Raw genomic sequence first — 22,457 nt, forward strand, 5'->3', positions numbered from 1 at the left:
ATAGTTGGATAAAACGAACAACCAACACTCTCCATGTTCTTTAGATGACTGTAAATGAACAAAATTTGCCTAGGTGACAATACACTAGTGCAGATAATGGACTGCTTTCAAGGACTGCTTCCTCCAAATCTTCATTTTCATTGTAACATTCAAGATGATTGTTGATACTTTCAAATCATTTGTAGTTCCTAACTTGGCGAAGTAGTGAAATTGGTGAAAGAGTTTCATTTTCATTCCTGGTTGTTTCAAGCCTCAATGCTTGAAAGAGACAGTTCTAAATTGTCTTACTTCTTATTTCTTGCCAAATGTCAGTGAAAAAAATCACTGCTTTTTGAACACAAACACACGCAACTGACGCTGTTTAAAAACTATTCGCTCTAAGTATGTTGTAGTGTTTAATGGCCACACAGTTCATGCAACTAATGCTAGATAGAATCTCTAAAACTGAACAAATTCTGCAGATGTTGGAAATCCAGGGCAAAACACACAAAATACTGGAGGAACTCAGCAGCTCAGGGAACAACAATGGAAATAAATAAACATGTGTTTGGGTCCTGAAGAACAGTCTCAGCCTGAAACGTCAATCGTTTATTCATTTCCATAAATGCTGCCTGACCTACTGAGTTCCTCCAGCATCTTGTGTGTGCTTCTTTAGTTAGTAACTGTTCAAAACAGTCTTTTGTCCCAATTAAACAGCGTAGAGTGCCAAATAAACAAAAGAAATCTTGTCTATTTCCTCAATTAACTTCTGCCACGAACCAAATTAACTGATGGACCAATTAACCACAACCCGCTGTATTTCATGCATGGTAAGCACCATTTTGATACCAAAATAGTGTGTAACACCAAAACAAAAGGCACTACTGATCCAATCTTATTTTATCACCCTCCAAAATGCAAAATATATGTTAAAAAGCAAAATGAATACATTAAAATCAATTGATTTAATAAGAAAGTGTATTCCTTAAAGATTGAGCATTACATCTACAATTATAGAATCCTTTAAAGGAAAGCAGCTGGACTTCATTCTTTTTCATCTCAATGAAGAAATTAATGATTCTGCCTTGTATGATCAAATCTAAATACATTCACTATCTGGAATTATGCTTTCACTTTTTTTTTACATCAAGTGTCGTGAATCTAAGGAGAAGCACTAAATTAAAAATCAACCCCTAACTCAACAACTGGTAAAGGGGCAGGAAATTGCAGGTGAGGAAAATAACAATATTTCTAAATCCTGTATTGCTTGTAATGTGATCGACTATTACCTGCGCGGTGCGGTTTGGCATTAGTTTTGTGTACTGGTTTTGAGGTGCTGATGAAAGGTATGTCTGATTGAGGATCAGATTCTGCAAGAGATAACAAATAAAGAGAAAAAGCGGCCGGTTAAAAACGCACTCCAGGAGAGCATATAATTTCATCAATGTCCAAAGATGGGTTAAGATGTGAGCCAAGAGCAATTTTGAAATCCTTGAATTGTGTACATCTAATAGCAAAACCTGAAGGCACTGCAATGTATTTATTTACTAAGGACGTTCAGGCATTTTTTCTGATTATATAAGATACAAGCAGTGCATCTCATATCATCATTGATGTGTGAAGATCATTTGGAACATTAGCCTGATGAAACAATAGTTTGAATTGCACAAAACATTGTCCATACATTTCGGCAAAGAAACTAAAATGAAATAAATTAACATAATTGATTACTTGATGTAATGACCAAAAGGAAGTGGTGAAATTTCGAGCAAAGCAGGCATACAAGATATTGAAAGCACATCTTGCACAAATGCAAAGCAAATTACTGTGCTATATGTAACAATGAGTGGCATAACAGGACATTACTTATATCCATGTCATATGCTCGCATCATTTCAGCCAAAATTCAATATTTTGGGAGACTGATATCTATGCCAGATAAAAATAGCCCCAATTATGAATTAAGCTAAGAAGACTAGAATGATGATGTTGAGCAACAATGGATGGTTAAGGGATCATAATGACATTTTTAACACAATGTTAACAGCAATGTTAAAATCCATGCTGGTATTTTTAAAAATACCTGAGAGATCCTTTTTACCAGTGCTACCCAGGTCTGACACAGGAGATGTTCTGAACACATTTGAAGTGACAGAAGAGGAAAGGTCGTAGTCTGTCAGGGATAAGAAATACCAAATGCAAAGTCTTTCATCTCTCATGCACTGACCATGGTAATACATTCTCGGAGGTAAAATGCACTCTGTTTGGTGAGAACATTCATAACTTCTAGAAAGCCTGAGTGCAGAATTGTTTGTTTAGTACTATTCAATAGCCACCTTTTAGGAATAATAGCTCTTTGAAAGAAAATGCAAAAACAATACTTAAACTTGATAAAAGGCACAGCATTTGCTGGCTGATCCATTTCTCAACAAGCAGAAACACAAAGTTCAAGGATATTAAAACTAATTGAATAAAGCAGGCAAATGCAAGACATGGCATACTTAAAAGATAACATGTTTCATGCAAGAACAACAAAAAGATTCCAAGCAAGATATTGTGGAATTATAATGTCATTCACTGTGCATAAATGCAATACATGGAGCAATACATAAATGCAAAATGCCATAGGATTTATGGAATTACTCATACCCATTGATATCACAATTTCAGCAACAAGCTACGAATCTTATCTACTTTTCATGCCTCTATAGTACAGTGATAGAATACAGTTAACATGTAAAAAGGGAATAAGCAGAACCCAAATAAACCTTGAAGCACAAGGTGAACTGATCACAAAGCAATGAATGAACTCTATGCAAGTTACAATGCTGTGATTGCTGAGTACAGTTCTGCACTGCGATGCATGTGAGAATGCAGCATGATATTTACAAGTTAACAGCTACATAGTTTACAATAACTTAAGTTATTTCTCAAAATTGCACATAGTAAGTATCCTTAATCACAATTTGATTAGGTTTGAAAGTTACCCAGCACTTGGCAATATTCTTGATGCGAAATTCTCAGGAATGCAACCTGCATTATTCGACAATGCCCTTGATTCATATTTAATGTTCTAGTTTCCTAATATTTCCTCAAAAATGTAAAATCACCATTAAAGGTAATATGGTAATTTCTTAAAATCACTTTATAATTTCATAAAGGAGTAGATATGACTTCTTAAAATATTACATCAGAACATTATGAACCCATGCCAGGGACAATATTGTAATTACCTGCCAAATCCTCGTCCATTATCTTATCGCGAGTGGGTTCTTGGCTTTGACTAAGCACATTTGGTGTGCCAGAAGCTGGCTGTTTATAATCTATAAGGAGTTAAAAAAAGTATATATCTACTGTATATCGATCACTCAAATAATACTAACATTAACTACCTGGGCATTTTGTAACTCAAAAGGTTATTTATGCATTTTTATTAATTCCTTCTATGTATTTCCTACAAACAAGTTGACTTCCAAGTGCAAACAAAAATCTTCAAGTCTATCAAAATGCAGCAGATTTTCCATTGCCTTTAATCTGTTTAGCAGCTACTGTATACGGACATTAATGACTTTAAAGTCATTGTCTCAGTCATAAACTTCAGACTTCTGCCCTCTTTTGGATCTGATACTGTACTTAAAGGATGTGATGAAGATTGAAACTACATGAAGTGACACAGTCACCAGTATTATCTCACTGTTCCCATCTGGGGGCTACTTAAACGTTTGTTGAAAGGTGAGACCTCCACTGAATGTGTCATTTGACAGAGAACCTCACCTATATGTAGCTGAGCAGAACATACAGATGTTGGAGCAGGTGTGGCATCTGAGTCTGGCATTCAAGTATCTTTGGGATTGGGGAAGAAACGGAATAGTGCAGTGAATGGATCACTGGTGGAGGTGGGGAGAATGCCAGTGTGGAGGGGTAAGGAGCTTGGTAGCACTGTGTTGGGAGTGAAACAATAATCAGGGGAAGATAGAAATGAAAGGGGAAGTGCAAGATGGCACTTTTGAGTCCTTGGACCTAAGGCATTGCAGGAGGCACAGATCCATGCGTGGGGATAGGTGGTGGGGGTGAGTGAAGGAGAAACTACAACTCACGTTCACAGTATATTTTTTATTCATTTATTTATTTATTATGGAGACTCAGAACATGGAGAACTAATTACCTGTAATCTCCTTGTCTTCTTTCTTATCAAGTTCAGATCTTGGGGTTGAAATTAGCATGTGAGAAGTTTCAGAATCTGTTGGTTCAGGGGCTGAAAGAAATAAATAGAATCTTTTGTGTCATTACCAAATTGATGCCATTTTGATAACTTGCCTTGTCTGTAATTATTTTTGTCAATTTATAAGTAAATAAATTCATGGATTAAAAACTAGTCTGTAACAAATTTAGCCTCATAATAATATATTTATTATTAATAGCTTAGTAATCTTGCAGACAACAAAGAACTGATTGCAAATGTTCTGGTGACGATATTTCCTCATAACATAAGAGATCTCTCAATCCAAGAACAATCCCGTCAGTCGCTTCCCAAATTATTTTCCAATAATTTATAACCTTTCACATGCCCATCAAGACTTCTAATTCTCCTGCCACCCAACTACATTAGGGGGAGTTAACAGTGGTGAATTAATCAGCACGTCTTTGGGATGTTGGAATAAATCAGATCACCAGGGGAAGACTTGTACAGTTATGAGGAGAGTGTATAAGCTCCAAGTAGAGAGCAGCAAAGGTCAGAATCAAACCCAATTTGCCAGAGCTGTGTGCCAGCAGGTCCACCAACCTCATCACTGTGATGCCAACACAGTCAAATTCAGGAAACTCTGCCAATGAAGAGTGCAACCAGGTTTCAAATAAGGTTTGTATTCTCCAATTTCAAAAGGCAAATGTTCAATTTTATCAGACTCAAACCACCATTTTGGGATCCAGGAACTTCAAAGTTCAAATTTATTATCAAAGTTTGTATACCATAAACAACCTTGAGATCCATCTTCTTGCCGTCACTCATAAAACAAAAACAACAGAATCTATGAAAAATAAACACACATGACAAAGACTATCACATATCCAATCTGCAAAAGAAGACAAATAGTGCCAATAGTAAAAAGTAGTAAACAAATAACACATGGAACATGAACTGCAGAGTTCCTGAAAGTGAGACCAGAGCTGCAGAGCCAGTTCATCACTGAGATGGGGGAAGCCCATCCGGAGCCTGATGGCCGCAGGCAGCAACTGCTCCCAAACCTGGTGGCATGGGGCCCAAGCATCTCCTGCCCAGCAGTAGTAGCGAGAAGAAAGGGAGACCAGCCAAAAGCAAAGCAAACACCCGCTTTCAGCTTTGACTAATTTAATCTTGCTCAACAGTTCAGTCGGTGCAGAGTAATGGAGGCTAGCATGGACTCCTCTTCTGCTGTCAAGCCTTGGCACAGAGTCCACCCCAATGGCACTTCGCTGAATCCCCAGGAGATCACAAAAGTGCCAGTTTGCTTAGTTGGTTCAAAATACATCCCTTAAAGGGAAATTACAGGCTGCGGACTATAGTTCAGAAGTATATCTACTAGAATATCTGGTAGTTTTGTGAGCGTGAGCTGCCTGCAAAATGTTGCCATTGGTTCCCAGTGCCATCTTGCAGAGATGCATTGCTTATTCAGTTCAATTACCTAAATGTAAACAAGAACTTACTAAATATTAATTACTTACAATATAGAATGTGGCAAGGAAGGCATTATTTACATTGTACTTTAAAATTACACAGCAAATGCTTTCTCTTCTTAGATGATGATTACTGATGATCATCAGTCAGGGTGTTACAAGAGCCGGTATGTTATGTTGCAGTTCTATAATTCACTGGTGAAGCTGCACTTGAAGTAACCTATATAGTTTTGGTCACCCAATTATAGGAAAGAAGTGGTTAAACTGAAAGAGTGCAGAAAAGATTTACGAAGATGTTGCCAGGACTAGAGGGCCTGAGTGAGGGGTTGGCCAGGCTCGGTCTTTATTCTTTGGAACATAGGAGAATGAAGGGCATCCTTATGGAAATATTTAAAGTTCTGAGCGGCATAGATAAGGCAGATGGTAATTGTCTTTTCCCCGGGGGCGGGGGGGGGGCGTGCATAAGTTCGGGATGAGAATGAAGACATAGTATGAGATTGATGAGAATGAAGGAGGCGGGAGGAGGCGATAGCAGCGTGCGGTGCACGCATAGCTCTCTGGTGAAAATGATATCGCATCCGTTAAATAGGGGCCATGGTCAATTCTGATTTGATGGAGACAGACGTGAAAGCACAGAGGAACATCTGGAGAAATTTCTGAAACGCCAGTTCGCTGCCGCTGTTACTACACGATCGAGAATCTTCTGGAGGGAAGGCCTCAAAATCCCTGGCTTTGCCTGCTGCTGGCGACCGAGATTGAGGTCTAATCGTTCGGATGGAGATGGTGCTTGATACTCAGTGTCAGAGGGCTGATCAGAGGCTTGAAGTTTTTGGACAACTCAGAGTCGGACTGTGGTCGGGCATGGCAGGGAGAGTTTTCTTCCTTCTCCTGTCTGTGTGAGATGCGGGACTTCTGAGAAACTTTGAACTCTTTTACTGTGTCATGGACTGTTCTTCATCAAGTTATGGTATTGTTGCACTGTTGTGACTATATGTTATAATTATGTGGTTTTGTTAGTTTTTTCAGTCTTGGTCTGTCCTGTGTTTTGTGATATCACACCGGAGGAATATTGTATCATTTCTTAATGCACGCATTACTAAATGACAATAAAAGAGGACTGCGTGTCCTCATAATCTAAACTAATTTGAGAAACACTTGGATAGGTACATAGAAAGGCAGGGCTTAGAGGTAAAGGACTAGCTGGGTGGGCATTGTAGTCAGCACTGACTCATTGGGCCAAACGGTCTGTGTCCATACTGTATTGTACTATGACTGCATGTTTCTATAACTGATAACTTGAGAGATTAATTTTCTGTAGTGACTTTTTATAAAAGCAAGAAAAACTTTTCAGTGACACTTTCTACAAGCTATCTAATTCAAGATATAATCTTAATGCAAAATAGCCATTATATGAATATGAAGGATAAAATCCAGGGCAAGCATTAAAAAGGGCTAAGAGAGTTGTAAAAGAGTGCCTGAAGGCTTTATGTGTCAATGCAAGGAGCATTCGTAATAAGGTGGATGAATTGAAAGTGCAGATTGTTATTAATGATTATGATATAGTTGGGATCACAGAGACATGGCTCCAGGGTGACCAGGGATGGGAGCTCAACGTTCAGGGATATTCAATATTCAGGAGGGATAGACACGAAGGAAGGGGAGGTGGGGTGGCGTTGCTGGTTAAAAAAGAGATTAACGCAATAGAAAGGAAGGACATAAGCCGGGAAGATGTGGAATCGATATGGGTAGAGCTGCGTAACACTAAGGGGCAGAAGACGCTGCTGGGAGTTGTGTACAGGCCACCTAACAGTAGTAGTGAGGTCGGAGATGGTATTAAACAGGAAATTAGAAATGTGTGCAATAAAGGAACAGCAGTTATAATGGGTGACTTCAATCTACATGTAGACTGGGTGAACCAAATTGGTAAAGGTGCTGAGGAAGAGGATTTCTTGGAATGTATGCGGGATGGTTTTTTGAACCAACATGTCGAGGAACCGACTAGAGAGCAGGCTATTCTGGACTGGGTTTTGAGCAATGAGGAAGGGTTAATTAGCGATCTTGTCGTGAGAGGCCCCTTGGGTAAGAGTGACCATAATATGGTGGAATTCTTCATTAACATGGAGAGTGACGTAGTTAATTCAGAAACAAAGGTTCTGAACTTAAAGAGGGGTAACTTTGAAGGTATGAGACATGAATTAGCTAAGATAGACTGGCAAATGACACTTCAAGGATTGACGGTGGATATGCAATGGCAGGCATTTAAAGGTTGCATGGATGAACTACAACAATTGTTCATCCCAGTTTGGCAAAAGAATAAATCAAGGAAGGTAGTGCACCCGTGGCTGACAAGAGAAATTAGGGATAGTATCAATTCCAAAGAAGTAGCATACAAATTAGCCAGAGAAAGTGGCTCACCTGAGGACTGGGAGAAATTCAGAGTTCAGCAGAGGAGGACAAAGGGCTTAATTAGGAAGGGGAAAAAAGATTATGAGAGAAAACTGGCAGAGAACATAAAAACGGACTGTAAAAGCTTTTATAGATATGTAAAAAGGAAAAGACTGATAAAGACAAATGTAGGTCCCCTGCAAACAGAAACAGGTGAATTGATTATGGGGAGCAAGGACATGGCAGACCAATTGAATAATTACTTTGGTTCTGTCTTCACTAAGGAGGACATAAATAATCTTCCAGAAATAGTAAGGGACAGAGGGTCCAGTGAGATGGAGGAACTGAGCGAAATACATGTTAGTAGGGAAGTGGTGTTAGGTAAATTGAAGGGATTGAAGGCAGATAAATCCCCAGGGCCAGATGGTCTGCATCCCAGAGTGCTTAAGGAAGTGGCCCAAGAAATAGTGGATGCATTAGTGATAATTTTTCAAAACTCGTTAGATTCTGGACTAGTTCCTGAGGATTGGAGGGTGGCTAATGTAACCCCACTTTTTAAAAAAGGAGGGAGAGAGAAACCGGGGAATTATAGGCCGGTTAGCCTAACGTCGGTGGTGGGGAAACTGCTGGAGTCAGTTATCAAGGATGTGATAACAGCACATTTGGAAAGCGGTGAAATGATCGGACAAAGTCAGCATGGATTTGTGAAAGGAAAATCATGTCTGACGAATCTCATAGAATTTTTTGAGGATGTAACTAGTAGAGTGGATAGGGGAGAACCAGTGGATGTGGTATATTTGGATTTTCAAAAGGCTTTTGACAAGGTCCCACATAGGAGATTAGTGTGCAAACTTAAAGCACACGGTATTGGGGGTAAGGTATTGGTGTGGGTGGAGAATTGGTTAGCAGACAGGAAGCAAAGAGTGGGAATAAACGGGACCTTTTCAGAATGGCAGGCGGTGACTAGTGGGGTACCGCAAGGCTCAGTGCTGGGACCCCAGTTGTTTACAATATATATTAATGACTTGGATGAGGGAATTAAATGCAGCATCTCCAAGTTTGCGGATGACACGAAGCTGGGTGGCAGTGTTAGCAGTGAGGAGGATGGTAAGAGGATGCAGGGTGACTTGGATAGGTTGGGTGAGTGGGCAAACTCATGGCAGATGCAATTTAATGTGGATAAATGTGAAGTTATCCACTTTGGTGGCAAAAATAGGAAAACAGATTATTATCTGAATGGTGGCCGATTAGGAAAAGGGGAGGTGCAACGAGACCTGGGTGTCATTATACACCAGTCATTGAAAGTGGGCATGCAGGTACAGCAGGCGGTGAAAAAGGCGAACGGTATGCTGGCATTTATAGCGAGAGGATTCGAGTACAGGAGCAGGGAGGTACTACTGCAGTTGTACAAGGCCTTGGTGAGACCACACCTGGAGTATTGTGTGCAGTTTTGGTCCCCTAATCTGAGGAAAGACATCTTTGCCATAGAGGGAGTACAAAGAAGGTTCACCAGATTGATTCCTGGGATGGCAGGTCTTTCATATGAAGAAAGACTGGATGAACTGGGCTTGTACTCGTTGGAATTTAGAAGATTGAGGGGGGATCTGATTGAAACGTATAAGATCCTAAAGGGATTGGACAGGCTAGATGCAGGAAGATTGTTCCCGATGTTGGGGAGGTCTAGTTTGAGGATAGAGGGGAAGCCTTTTAGGACCGAGGTTAGGAAAAACTTCTTCACACAGAGAGTGGTGAATCTGTGGAATTCTCTGCCACAGCAAACTGTTGAGGCCAGTTCATTAGCTATGTTTAAAAGGAAGTTAGATATGGCCCTTGTGGCTACAGGGGTCAGGGGGTATGGAGGGAAGGCTGGGTTCTGAGTTGGATGATCAGCCATGATCATAATAAATGGCGGTGCAGGCTCGAAGGGCCGAATGGCCTACTCCTGCACCTATTTTCTATGTTTCTATGTTTCTATGATATTATGTATTCATATTTTCTATATTATGTCAAATAGTAGATGGACATTGCATCACAGATGAACATGAATACCTTTAAATTCTTGTTCTTCTGTGTAACCATGTTCAGATATAGGGGCTGGATTGGATGTATAATTGTCAGATTTTGGCAGCTTACGATCTGCAAGGGACAACAAAGAAACCAAATACAAATATGAGAATTATGCAAATAATTTGCCTTTTCTGCACTATCACTATAGCCCTAAAAAACCCCAATCTCCAGAATACAAGATCAAAACCACTTCACCTGAATGATATGAAAACAGGTAAAAGGGCATATTCAAATGATAATTCTGCAGTGGGATACAGATAGATTGAATGATTGGGCAAAATCCTAGCCAATGTGGGAAGTACAAGATGCAACAAGAGAAATTCAAAAGTAGATTATTATATATGGAGTAAGACTACAAATAAGTGAAGTTCAGTGGAATCTACGATCTACCACATAAATCACAAAAAGATAGCAGGCAGGTCCAAGGAGTTGTTAGAATGGCATTTTGGTCTTTATTGCAAAAAAGTTAAGTTTTGTTACAATTGCAGAGAGCGTTGGTGAAGCCACGCCCCAGGAGAGTGCAGCATTTTGCTCCCCTTATCGAAACAATGACTTTGTAGCACTAGAGACAGTCCAAAGGAGACAGACCAGACTAATTCCTGAGAGGAGAGGCTTGTCCTATTAAGAAAGGTGAGACACCTTGGGTTTGTAATCCTTACAAGGATGAGGGTACCTTATTCAGGTAGCTCCTAAGAAGGCCTAACAGGGTAGATGTTGAAATCTTTTCACTCCTAAGAGAGTACTATATAAACATATCAAAATAAGGGATTGGTCATTTAAAACTGAGGTACACTGAAATTTCTTCTCTTAGAGGGTATTGAATCTCTGGAATTTGCTGTACTAGAGGGAGTACATGTATATTGAGCTGGAAATAGATAAGTACTTGAAAAATCAAGGTTATGACAATTATGGGGAACTGTTGAGAGTAAGTGGTGATGCCAGCATAAATCAATCATTATCATACTGAATGGCTGGGCAGGTTTAAGGGTCCTGGCGGCCTACATCTACTCCTATTGCGTTACTGTATCAGACATACTAAGTCCTGAAAAGCAGTCAGATGCATGATATAGTGCCTGTGGTTTCAACCAAAATATAACACATTTCTAGCTGAATAAACTGTATGCAAACATGCAACAGAACAAACAAGTATTGATCAACATTTCTGAAGCAAGACGGCATGCAAGATGCTTTTGCTGTGAGTTTAAATTGAACATTTAAACTTCTGATCCAGACTTTTGATCTGGAATGTTAACTGTGCCTCTCTCCACAGAGATGCCCGACTGCTGAGTAATTCCCAAAGGTTTCTTAATTCAGATTTACATCATCTTTGGTTTCCAATTGCTTTCAAGTAATTTGGTTGCAAATGATCTTTGGTGACAACAGTTTTATTAAAGTTATCAAACAGTAGCTTTTGAATCATCTTCTGTTTATACTTCAGTAAAATGCTGCTATCTGGCAGTAAATACAATGCTTCAGACTAGATATGTGCACAAGGTCTATTACATGGAATAAAAGGGAGCTAATTTCATTATGGTCCATTCTTGCATGTGACGGCACTGCATGCATAATTCAAGACCTGAGAATAGAATTAAGTAGGCCCTCAAGTCCCTCAAAGGCAGATGTGAAGGAGGAAGGAGGAAATGGCATCAAGTATAGGCAGCTGTAACTCACAATAATGATCAATGCTGAGAGGGATTTTTTTTTGACAATTACACATGATTGTAACCAAAACTGAAATGATCACAGGTACCATCTCCTAATTTTCTCGGAAGGAATGCATTGTGCAGTCATACTATCCAGAATGGGTAGAACAAATCAGGCATATTCTGATGTGAGGAAGTCACTGTTAAAATTGGAGAAGTTATTCAGATAGAATATGACACAAGCTTCTGTGCTGTAGGACAAACTGGTTAACTGCTATCCCTATCCATGACCTGAAAACATTGAAAGAAGAACTAATGGCAGGCTGTCTGGATGATTGCTTACTGGAAAAGGCAATAACACTACTCACTGCTTGGCAAGTCATGCACACATCTACCATGCATTGTATCAACTTACCTGTCAGTCAGGAATAAGGAGACCTCACTACAACTGGCCATCAAGTACCTACCTATGCTAATTTCATTTTATAGCTCTCAGCCTAGAGCCGTCAATGTATGCCTTTTCAAATACGCTTTTAAATATTTCTTAAACTTTGTGAGAGTGCCTGCTTCCATGACCTTATCAGGCAATGCATTCTTAATCTCACCAGTCTCTGTGTCAGAGTTCTGGTGAACTTACCTGTTGGTTGGTAATGAGGTCACTATAAGGAGGGAGGAGGAGAAGATGGTGGCGCTACGCAGCACGCGTGGCCGTTCCGAATGAATATCGATATGTGTAACTAGGGGGCGTGCATCAATCCGGATTTGATGGGGACAGCCGTGAAAGCAAAGAGAAACATCTGGAGCAACTTCTGAAATGCCTGCTTCGCTGCCGCTGCTACTGCGCGATCGAGAATCTCCGGAGATGTAGGCTCCAAATCCTCGGCTTTGCATATTGCCTGTTGCTGGGGCCAGGGTCAAAATGCTCGGCAGAGATGGTGCTCAGTGCATCGGTGTCGGGAGGTGGTCGGAGGCTCGGTGTTTTTCGGACGGACTCGGAATCAGACTGTGGTCGGATGCTTCCGGGATGCTGCATCGGCAAGTTGGCAGTGCTGGGGGTTTACCGTCTGCATGAAATGATGGGGCTTTGAGAGACTCTGAGACTTTTACTGTTCCATGGTCTGTTCTTATCAAATTACGGTATTGCTTTGCACTGTTGTAACTATATGTTATAATTATGTGGTTTTTGTTAGTTTTTAAGTCGGTTTGTCATGTGTTTTCGTGATATCATTCTGGAAAATTTTTTTTATCATTTCTTAATGCATGCATTACTAAATGACAATAAAAGGGGACTGCGTGTCCTCACAATCATAATCATATAATCATATGAAGCACCAATGAAATGAATTTGCAAAGGGTGATACTAGTCAACCACACATACGAGTACCTGGTACAGAAGCCTTTGCCTCTATGTAGTCAGCAAAAGAGATGAATAGTCATGCAACATTCAGTTAAGAATGGGTATGAAGTGATGGCATTATCGACGATGAAAGACTAACATGTATGAAAGCTTAAGTGTTATACAAAAGGTGAAACAGAATAAGCCCACTGTTTCTTCATCAGTTGCTGGTGGTTTCTGTTGCTGGATTTGGAGAACCTCATCAACAAAAAATTATCAAAGGGGCTAAGGTCTGTCAGTAGAACATCCTTTTGCTGCTTTCCACTGCAAAAGGAGAAACACCCTCCCTTGCCATTGGTGCGATGAAATCTTCTCTGGTCAAGTTGTACACTGATGCTAGTGAGCAAATACCTACCTGCGTTAACCCAGTTTTCCAGCACCTGGTCTATAGCTTTTCAAGCCATGGTGCTTCAAATACTCTTCTTAAGATATTGTTTAAATATAATGAGAATGCTTGAATACACTAATCCTTCAAGCCTCTATATCTCAATGACCCTCATGTGTCACATTTCCAACTTACCTCACAGCTAGCTGCAGCCCTCTACTAATGGTAGTGAGATGAACAGGAGGAAACTTGGAAAGTATGGAATGTATCTTTATAGACATCCATGGAGAAAAGTGAAATATGCATGAACACAAAGGAATTACAGTATCAGTTGGAACTCTGCATGTGTTTACTAGTATTGCAGGCTTTCATCTTTCCTTTTTTAGTCAGTTCATTTTTCCTTTTGCAACACTACAATCATTGTGTCTGATGATTACAGCGCAGAAGGAAGACTATCTGTAGCAGAAAATCCTCCTCGCCTCATTATCAGAGCAGGGAGATGTTCTTCCCACAATAGTACAGAGCATTCCTAATGCTGGATATTACATTCATTTCTCAACTAGTGATTTGAACAGAAATTATTTTATTTCTTTTGGAGAAGCCCCAACACAATCTTGGTGTGCATAACAGGGAACAAATCCAAATCTGGGCAAGCTGCAGGATTCAGTTGCAATCCATTAACTTTCTGTGAGCTACTGACTTACACACATACAATTGGGTTGGTTTTCTTCTTAACCCAATTCAATGTAACAGTGCTTGCCTTCACCCAGCCATCTTACTGGCCCCACTGGAGGCATCGGATTATTTTAGATTTGTTTAACTGACTCTTGGTGAGATTCCTCTATTCAGGAGTTTGCCACTTGATGAATATAAATGACAAGTTGTTCTAAATGCTTCGCTTAGTCTAGCTTTGCTAGACACCAGTGATGTAATGCTATTCCTAGCATCAGTTTTATGTGGGAAAACGTGATGGAAATTTTGATTTAAGACTTTACTCCAAAATTGACATTCACCCAAAGTAAAAGCACTCCATTATTTCTGGTGCAGTCACCTCATAGCCACTTGTAACTGCTCCATCACTACCAATCAGAAACCTGTGGTCAAGGAAAATCTTTATTCTGGAATCACCTGCTCAGAAGAATTATACTTCTTTTACATAGTAGGTACCCAGAGATCTCAAATGGGTAACACCATTTGAGCTGTTTAACTGCTCAGTAACAATAACACAGGCTCCTCCTAGAAGTGCCATCAAGGCCCACAGCTTTACTTCCAACTGTTCTTCAATAACAGAAGCTTCTGAGGGCAGACCCTACCTAAGTTAAGAAGTTAAACATTAAAAAGCAAGTATAAAGATCTTTAAAACCCTTTTCCCTCTCATTAGAAATGCAGTTGGGCTACAAGTGGTGAGTCAACAGGGATTCAGCACTGTGCTTGAAAAGTGGCCAAACTTACCTCATGTATATTTTCATTGACAGTGGAACAACGATGGCAGGTATCTCTGGGAATAATACAGAAGGTCCAGGATCAGTTCATTCCAAAGAGGAAGGAAGGTTCAAAGGGGAGTAAGGGGTGACTGTGGATGACAAGGGAAGTCAAGGACAGTGTAAAAATAAGAGAGAGGAAGTATAACATAGCAAGGATGAGTGGGAAGCCAGAGGATTGGGAGACTTTTAAGGAGCAACGGAAGATAACTAAAAAGGCAATACGGGGGGGGGAAAGATGAAGTACGAAGGTAAGCTAGCCAAAAATATAAAGGTGGATAGTAAAAGCTTCTTTAGGTATGTGAAGAGGAAAAAAAATTAGTTAAGACCAAAGTTGGGCCCTTGAAGACAGAAACGGGTGTAATTATTATGGGGAACAAGGAAATGGCAGACGAGCTGAACAGGTACACAAACTAGGGAAGACACAAACAATCTCCCAGATGTAATAGTGGCCAGAGGACCTAGGGTAACAGAGGAACTGAAGGAAATTCGCATCAGGCACAAAATGGTGTTGGGTAAACTGATGGGACTGAAGGTTGATAAATCCCCAGGGCCTGATGGTCTGCATCCCAGGGTACTTAAGGAGGTGGCTCTAGAAATCATGGACGCATTGGTAATCATTTTCCAATGTTCTATAGATTCAGGATCAGTTCCTGCGGATTGGAGGGTAGCTAATGTTAACCCACTTTTAAAGAAAGGAGGGAGAGAGAAAACAGGCAATTATAGACCAGTTGGTCTGTCACCAGTGGTGGGGAAGATGCTGGAATCAATTATAAAAGATGTAATAGCGGCATATTTGGATAGCAGTGGCAGGATAGGTCCGAGTCAGCATGGATTTACAATGGGGAAATCGTGTTTAACTAACCTTCTGGAATTTTTTCAGAATGTAACTATGAAAATGGACATGGGAAAGCCAGTGGATGTAGTGTACCTGGACTTTCAGAAAGCCTTTGATAAGGTCCCACATAGGAGGTTAGTGTGCAAAATTAGACCAAATGGTACTGGGGGTAGGGTACTGACATGGATAGAAAATTGGTTGGCAGACAGGAAACAAAGAGTAGGGATTAATGGGTCCTTTTCAGAATGGCAGGCAGTGACTAGTGGGGTACCGCAAGGCTCGGTGCTGGGACCGCAGCTATTTACAATATCCATTAATGATTTAGATGAAGGGATTAAGAGTAACATTAGCAAATTTGCAGATGACACAAAGCTGGGTGGCAGTGTGAAATATGAGGAGGATGTTATGAGAATGCAGGGCGACTTGGACAGGTTGGGTGAGTGGGCAGATGCATGGCAGATGAAGTTTAATGTGGATAAGTGTGAGGTTATCCACTTTGGTGGCAAGAACAGGAAGGCAGATTACTATCTGAATGGTGTCAAGTTAGGAAAAGGGGAAGTACAACGAGATCTAGGTGTCCTTGTTTATCAGTCACTGAAAGTAAGCATGCAGGTACAGCAGGCAGTGAAGAAAGTTAATGGCATGCTGGCCTTCATAACAAGGGGAATTGAGTATAGGAGCAAAGGGGTCCTTCTGCAATTGTACAGGACCCTGGTGAGACCACACCTGGAATATTGTGTACAGTTTTGGTCTCCAGATTTGAGGAAGAACATTCTAGCTATTGAGAGAGTGCAGCGTAGGTTCACGAGGTTAATTCCCGGGATGGCGGGACTGTCATATGTTGAAAGACTGGGGCGACTGGGGTTGTACACACTGGAATCTAGAAGGATGAGAGGGGATCTGATTGAAACATATAAGATTATTAAGGGATTGGACACGCTAGAGGCAGGAAACATGTTCCCAATGTTGGGGGAGTCCAGAACCAGAGGACACAGTTTAAGAATAAGGGGTAGACAATTTAGAACGGAGTTGAGGAAAAACTTTTTCATACAGAGGGTTGTGGTTCTGTGGAATGCTCTGCCTCAGAAGGCAGTAGAGGCCAGTTCTCTGGATTCTTTCAAAAACAAGTTAGATAGAGCTCTCAAAGATAGCGGAGTGAAGGGATACAGGGAGAAGGCAGGAAAAGGGTACTGATTGTGGATGATCAGCCATGATCACAGTGAATGGTGGTGCTGGCTCGAAGGGCTGAATGGCCTACTCCTGCGCCTATTGTCTATTGCCAATTGCTGATGTCTGCCAGCTCAGTCCTCAGAATCAGGACTAAATGGTAACAGAGCCTGATGAGTCTTGTGGGGAGGCAGGAGTCTTTTCATAAAACATCCAGAAAATCTTTAACAGCCCATTAAACCATGACTTGGTGTAGCTGATTGTCAAAACTCTGAGAAGCTTTGCATGATCCTGAACTCAAAAATTATCAGCCAGGAATTTGCAATCTAATACCAATGTTATTAATGAAAGTTGAGATCACAGTGTCTAGGACTGCCATGGCAGCAATTCCACCGTGGTATCTTCCACTCTGCAGTTGGTGACTACTTGTCTGTTACATTGGTGTCCTCATGGATGCAAGGATGCCTGACTGCAGAGCCTGTACTGAACTGAACATGGCAGAAGCATTAAATGAAAAGTTATCAGTTTCTTAGAAAATGGGTGCTCCGTAGTCCAGGTTAACATGGAGGGCTGAAGGGTAAGCTTACCTGCAGTATGACACTGTGATTCTATAATGATATATTTTATAGTTAAATGCAAATATAGACAATATTTTTTATTTTTTTAAACAAGTCCAGAAAGTTATTGAAGGTTTGCAAATGTCAAAGCTGTATTCTGAGTCCAGGTGAATGATTGCAAAGGTTACACCTGTGCTGGCCTTAGCCACACTGAAGAGCTGGTACCCATGCTTCCAGAGGGAGACGGTAACTAGGGTCTCACCAGAACAACTGGTATGGTTAGGTAGTAGCCACCAATTGTGTGACAGCAAAAAATCTTCCCCCTTAAAAAAATGAAAAATCACAAATTGAAAACATTTCAGAGCATTTTAGAACTATTAAAATATTCAACTAAGTATTTTAAATAAAAAGATACGTAAATTTTCAGATAATTACCTTGCTTTCCCACAGTTGTTCCTCGCCATACAAATGCATAGAGTTGCTGTCAGAAGGAAGATTGTCCTGTACAAGCCCTGGGGAACTGACTCTAACTTGTTGTTTATTGCTGGAATCCATGAGGAATCCAACAACAGAGAAAGAAAGATGAATAATTCAAGCAGAGATCTCAAAATAAGTGGAACCGAGGCAAGATAGAGCTCGGCATTTCGACAAGGACTTATTTGCCATTTCCCTAAAAATTCTGGTCCAGTTTTCAGCCAATAAGAATAGGTAAACACTGAGAACTTCTGAAGGCACAGTAAGTTAACCTGTCATTAGAATTTGCAAAACATAGCGTGATGAAGTAATAAACAATGTAACAACAATATTCCAGCAGCATGAAATTCCCAGTTGCCAGGTGATGCAATTATACAAGTTTTCTGCCTGAATACCAGGAGTCCATGATTGACTAGTTATATAAATACAGCCAAACACATCATTTATAATTCATGCAATGTTTGGCATTGCCCAGCAAGTTTAGTTTGCAGAAGAATCAAAAGTCTCCATGTGATATACTGCTTAACCAATACAACTTTCAGAGAAAAAAAACCAGGGGTAATTTCAGTATGGCATAACTTTAAAATGGACACTGATTCGTATCATTTCAAGCCATGCATTAAAATGCATAACCCTCTCAAAACAAATATTTTAAATAGATGATCACTGATTTAGCAACACCATAAATAATTGCAAAACTCAATGTCAATTTATTAGCTTTTGTATATCTTTAAGATCAATATACCATAAGATTAAAGCAATGATAATAAACAGCAATTTGTCAAAATAACAGAATTGTAGAATGGGTCATATAAAATATTATCAAATCTATCAATAGTGTTTAACATTACACAGCATCATTACTATCTACTCTGCATTTTACCACATGTACCTGAAAAGTTTTGATCCTCTGTGTGGTCAAGCCCAGAAACAGAGGTTGAATTGAACATATGTGAAGTCTTAGGGACTGGTAGTTTATGGTCTGTAAAGAAGGAAGAAAAAAAACGAATGCAAATCTTGTGTCTATACCCAGAATAACCTACCCTTGTGTATCTAAAAGAAACATATATGACTGTAATTTTATTTAAATATAACCAATGAATAGATAAGTCCAACATAAAAGACTTAAAATGATGAATGCCAAATGGTATTCTTGCTACCTTCCACCAACAAGTAGTAGTTTGGATACTGCAGATTTTCCCGTTAGTAATTTGGATAGTTATTCTAACTGAGTTCCTGGATGAGTTCTCAAAGAAGTCAGCCAAACTAGCTGTTAATGATTTCATAATATCCTATTTAGGTCAGCTTGGTTACAGTCAAAATACTATGGGCAGCAGTTTAGTTTCATATGGTTGAATAGAAATGATTACCAAGCAAACCTCAGGCAAAAGTTAGAGATAATTCTGTGGTGATATGACGTGTCAGAACGTGATTGGAAAGAGTTCCGAGCATGCGCAGAAATGATAGAATGATCGAGAACATGGTACTGTAAGAAATGTGGTTTGGTTGTTGCTGTAAATAAAAGTTCTATGTCTTCCAGAATACGATTCTTTATTAGTAACCCACGGTATGTATAAATATAAAGAACAGAACATGGTGTCAGAAGTCGGTCTGGAAGACAACATGGTGACAGAAGTCGGTCTGGAAGAATAATACGTTTCCTAACACGGGACAATCGAAGATAAAAAAAAGAGTTCGAACTGTTTTGGAGTTTGCTAACAGTTTTACAAATGGAAGATTTGCAGCCTCCACTGACACTTCAATTGTCTGGGAACGTAGCTGAGAACTGGAAAAAACTTAAGCAGCGTTTTGAATTATTTTTATCAGCGATCGAAGCGGATAGAAAACTGGAAAAAACGAAAGCTGCCCTTCTACTCCACGCAATAGGCGACGACGCAATTGAGGTATATCATCATTTTATTTTTGAAAATGAAGATAATTTAAAGTTGGAATTGATAATGGACAAATTTGAAGCATTTTGTATACCGAAGTGTAATGTGACGTACGAAAGGCACATATTTTTTACATGTACGCAAAGAGCTGGTGAAACAATTGGTCAATATGTTACTGAGTTGAGTCACTGGAGTAAAACATGCGAGTTTGGAGAACTAACAGACTCTCTCATTAAAGACAGAATTGTTTGTGGCATTCGGGATAATGGTCTGAGAGAAAGACTGTTAAGAGAACAAGACTTAGATTTGGAAAAAGCTTGGATGCTCTGAAAAGCTTCGGAAACCGTGATGTCATGGGCTAAAGAACTTTTCAATGTAGGCGCTGTAAAAAAGCGCAAATATATTAGGAAAAATAATAAAACGGCAACAAAACCGACAGAGAGCAAGACGTCATCTGAGAGAAAAAAGCTATGTGATCGCTGTGGGCAGCGGCATTGGCCAAAACAGTATCCAGCATATGAGAAAATGTGCAATGACTGTGGTAAGAGTAATAATTTTTCACGCTGTTGCACAGTGGAAAGAAAATAAAACAGGTAAATGTAGTGCTTGAAAATGAACTCGAGGAGTTTTATATGGATGTGCTTTGTGAAAACAAGCGAAGTAAGAATGACTGGACTATTCCATGGCAAGTGAACCAAAACAATATTCTGTTTAAACTTGATACTGGAGCATAAGTAAATGTTCTTGCAGAATCTCAGTTTAACACATTAAAGCCAAGACCAAAGTTACATAGGACAAATATATAAGTGACTGGGTATTCAGGTGCAGACATTCCAGTTAAAGGAACGTGTGGCAAAAGTATCACAAAAATATTGTGCACACGCTTTCATTTGTGGTGGTGCCAAAGAATGTACGGTCAGTACTGGGTTTATCTGCCTGTGAGAGACTGAATTTGGTGAAAAGAGATTAGTCCTGGACAGTGACACAGAGTCAGAATACAGTGACTTGCTGAAAGAGTATGAGGACTTGTTCAACAGGCTTGGTTGTCTTCCAGGAGAATACACAATTAAAATTGACAACACAGTGCAACTCATAGTACATCCATGTAGAAAAGTGCCTTTTGCGTTACGTCATCAACTGAAAACACAGCTTGACAGAATGGAACAGCTAGGAGCCATAAAGAAAATTGATGAACCAACTGAATGGGTCAATTCGCTTGTCATTGTTGATAAGAAAAATGGAAAACTGAGGATTTGCTTAGATCCAGGAGACTTGAATCAAGCCATTAAAAGAGAGCATTTCAAATTGCCTACTTGTGAAGAAATTATGTCACAGTTTGCTAATGCAAAATACTTTAGTAAATTAGATGCATCCTCTGGATTCTGGCAACTTAAACTAGATGAACCGAGTTCAAAGTTGTGTACCTTTAACACTCCTTTTGCCAGACACTGTTTTCTTTGGCTTCTGTCTGGAATTGCATCAGCTCCTGAAGTGTACCATAAAACCATTCACATACGATATGAGCACATTGAGGGCGTGGATACTTCCATGGAAGATATTATTGTTTGGGGATCAACTAAACAACAGCATGATGTCAGACTCAGACCAGTCTTTGAGGCAACATGCAAGGCAAACCTAAAGTTGAATAAAGACAAATGTCAACGAGGAGTGACTGAACTTACCTTTGTGGGTGATATCATTAGCAATGAAGGTGTGCGTCCTGATCCATTGAAGGTTTCTGCTATTGAGAACATGCCAAGATCACAATGTAAGAAGGATCTTCAAAGGTTCATGGGAATGGTCAATTATATGGGAACATTCATACCCAATCTTTCGGAACAGCTTGTTCCATTGAGGCAGCTAACAGAAAAGAAAAACGAATGGAGCTGGAATCATGAACAGGACAAGGCATGGCAAAAGCTCAGGAAGGTGCTCACTAAAGAACCTGTGTTGAAATTCTATGATGCTGAGAGGCCCATCAAAATCTTATGTGATGCATCTCAAGCAGGCTTAGGGGCAGTATTACTCCAGAAACATGATCAGGAGTGGCTACCAGAGGCATATGCATCTCGTTCATTATCTGATCCAGAAACAAGGTATACCCAAATTGAAAAAGAATTGCTCAGCATTATGTTTGCTTGCAAGAGATTTCACCAATTTGTGTCAGGGCAATCTATTAATGTTGAAACTGATTATAAGTCTCTGATTGCATTGTTTTGCAAACCTTTAAGTGACTGTCCTTTGCGAATTCAGCGAATGATGATCAAATTGCAAAGATATGCATTGAATATGTCAAACACACCTGGAAGATTCATGTACACGGCTGACACACTTTCCAGAGCTGTGGATCCAACAACAAAAGACAGTCACAGGGACGCTGTTGATGTTCAGGCATTTGTTGATTTGATCATACAGACTGTATCTGTTTCTGCTGAAAAGTTGAAACTGCTGCATCTTGAGACAGACAAGATTCTCAGTCAGGTAATACACGTGGTGATGGATGGATGGCCAGATAATAAGCATGACTGTACCTCAGAAGTACAAGAATATTGGAACCACAGATCAGAACTTTCTGTTGTGGATGGGATATTGTACAAAGGT

The 22,457-nt window shown here is 39.9% G+C and overlaps 1 protein-coding gene across 2 annotated transcripts in view; it reads right to left on the bottom strand.

The window, feature by feature from the left end:
* LOC134347920 (target of Nesh-SH3) overlaps nucleotides 1-22,457 on the bottom strand; it is a 347,223-nt gene that overhangs the window by 101,357 nt on the left and 223,409 nt on the right. For both annotated transcript variants that reach the window (XM_063050550.1, XM_063050549.1), the window contains 4 exons: nucleotides 10,066-10,152; nucleotides 4,145-4,234; nucleotides 3,213-3,302; nucleotides 1,269-1,349 (listed from right to left, as the gene is read on the bottom strand). In XM_063050550.1, the coding sequence (XP_062906620.1) occupies nucleotides 1,269-1,349; nucleotides 3,213-3,302; nucleotides 4,145-4,234; nucleotides 10,066-10,152 (348 nt within the window). The remainder of the gene's footprint in view (nucleotides 1-1,268; nucleotides 1,350-3,212; nucleotides 3,303-4,144; nucleotides 4,235-10,065; nucleotides 10,153-22,457) is intronic.

The sequence above is a fragment of the Mobula hypostoma genome, chromosome 6, assembly GCF_963921235.1.
Source record: "Mobula hypostoma chromosome 6, sMobHyp1.1, whole genome shotgun sequence".
In the NCBI taxonomy this organism is placed as follows: Eukaryota; Metazoa; Chordata; class Chondrichthyes; order Myliobatiformes; family Myliobatidae; genus Mobula; species Mobula hypostoma.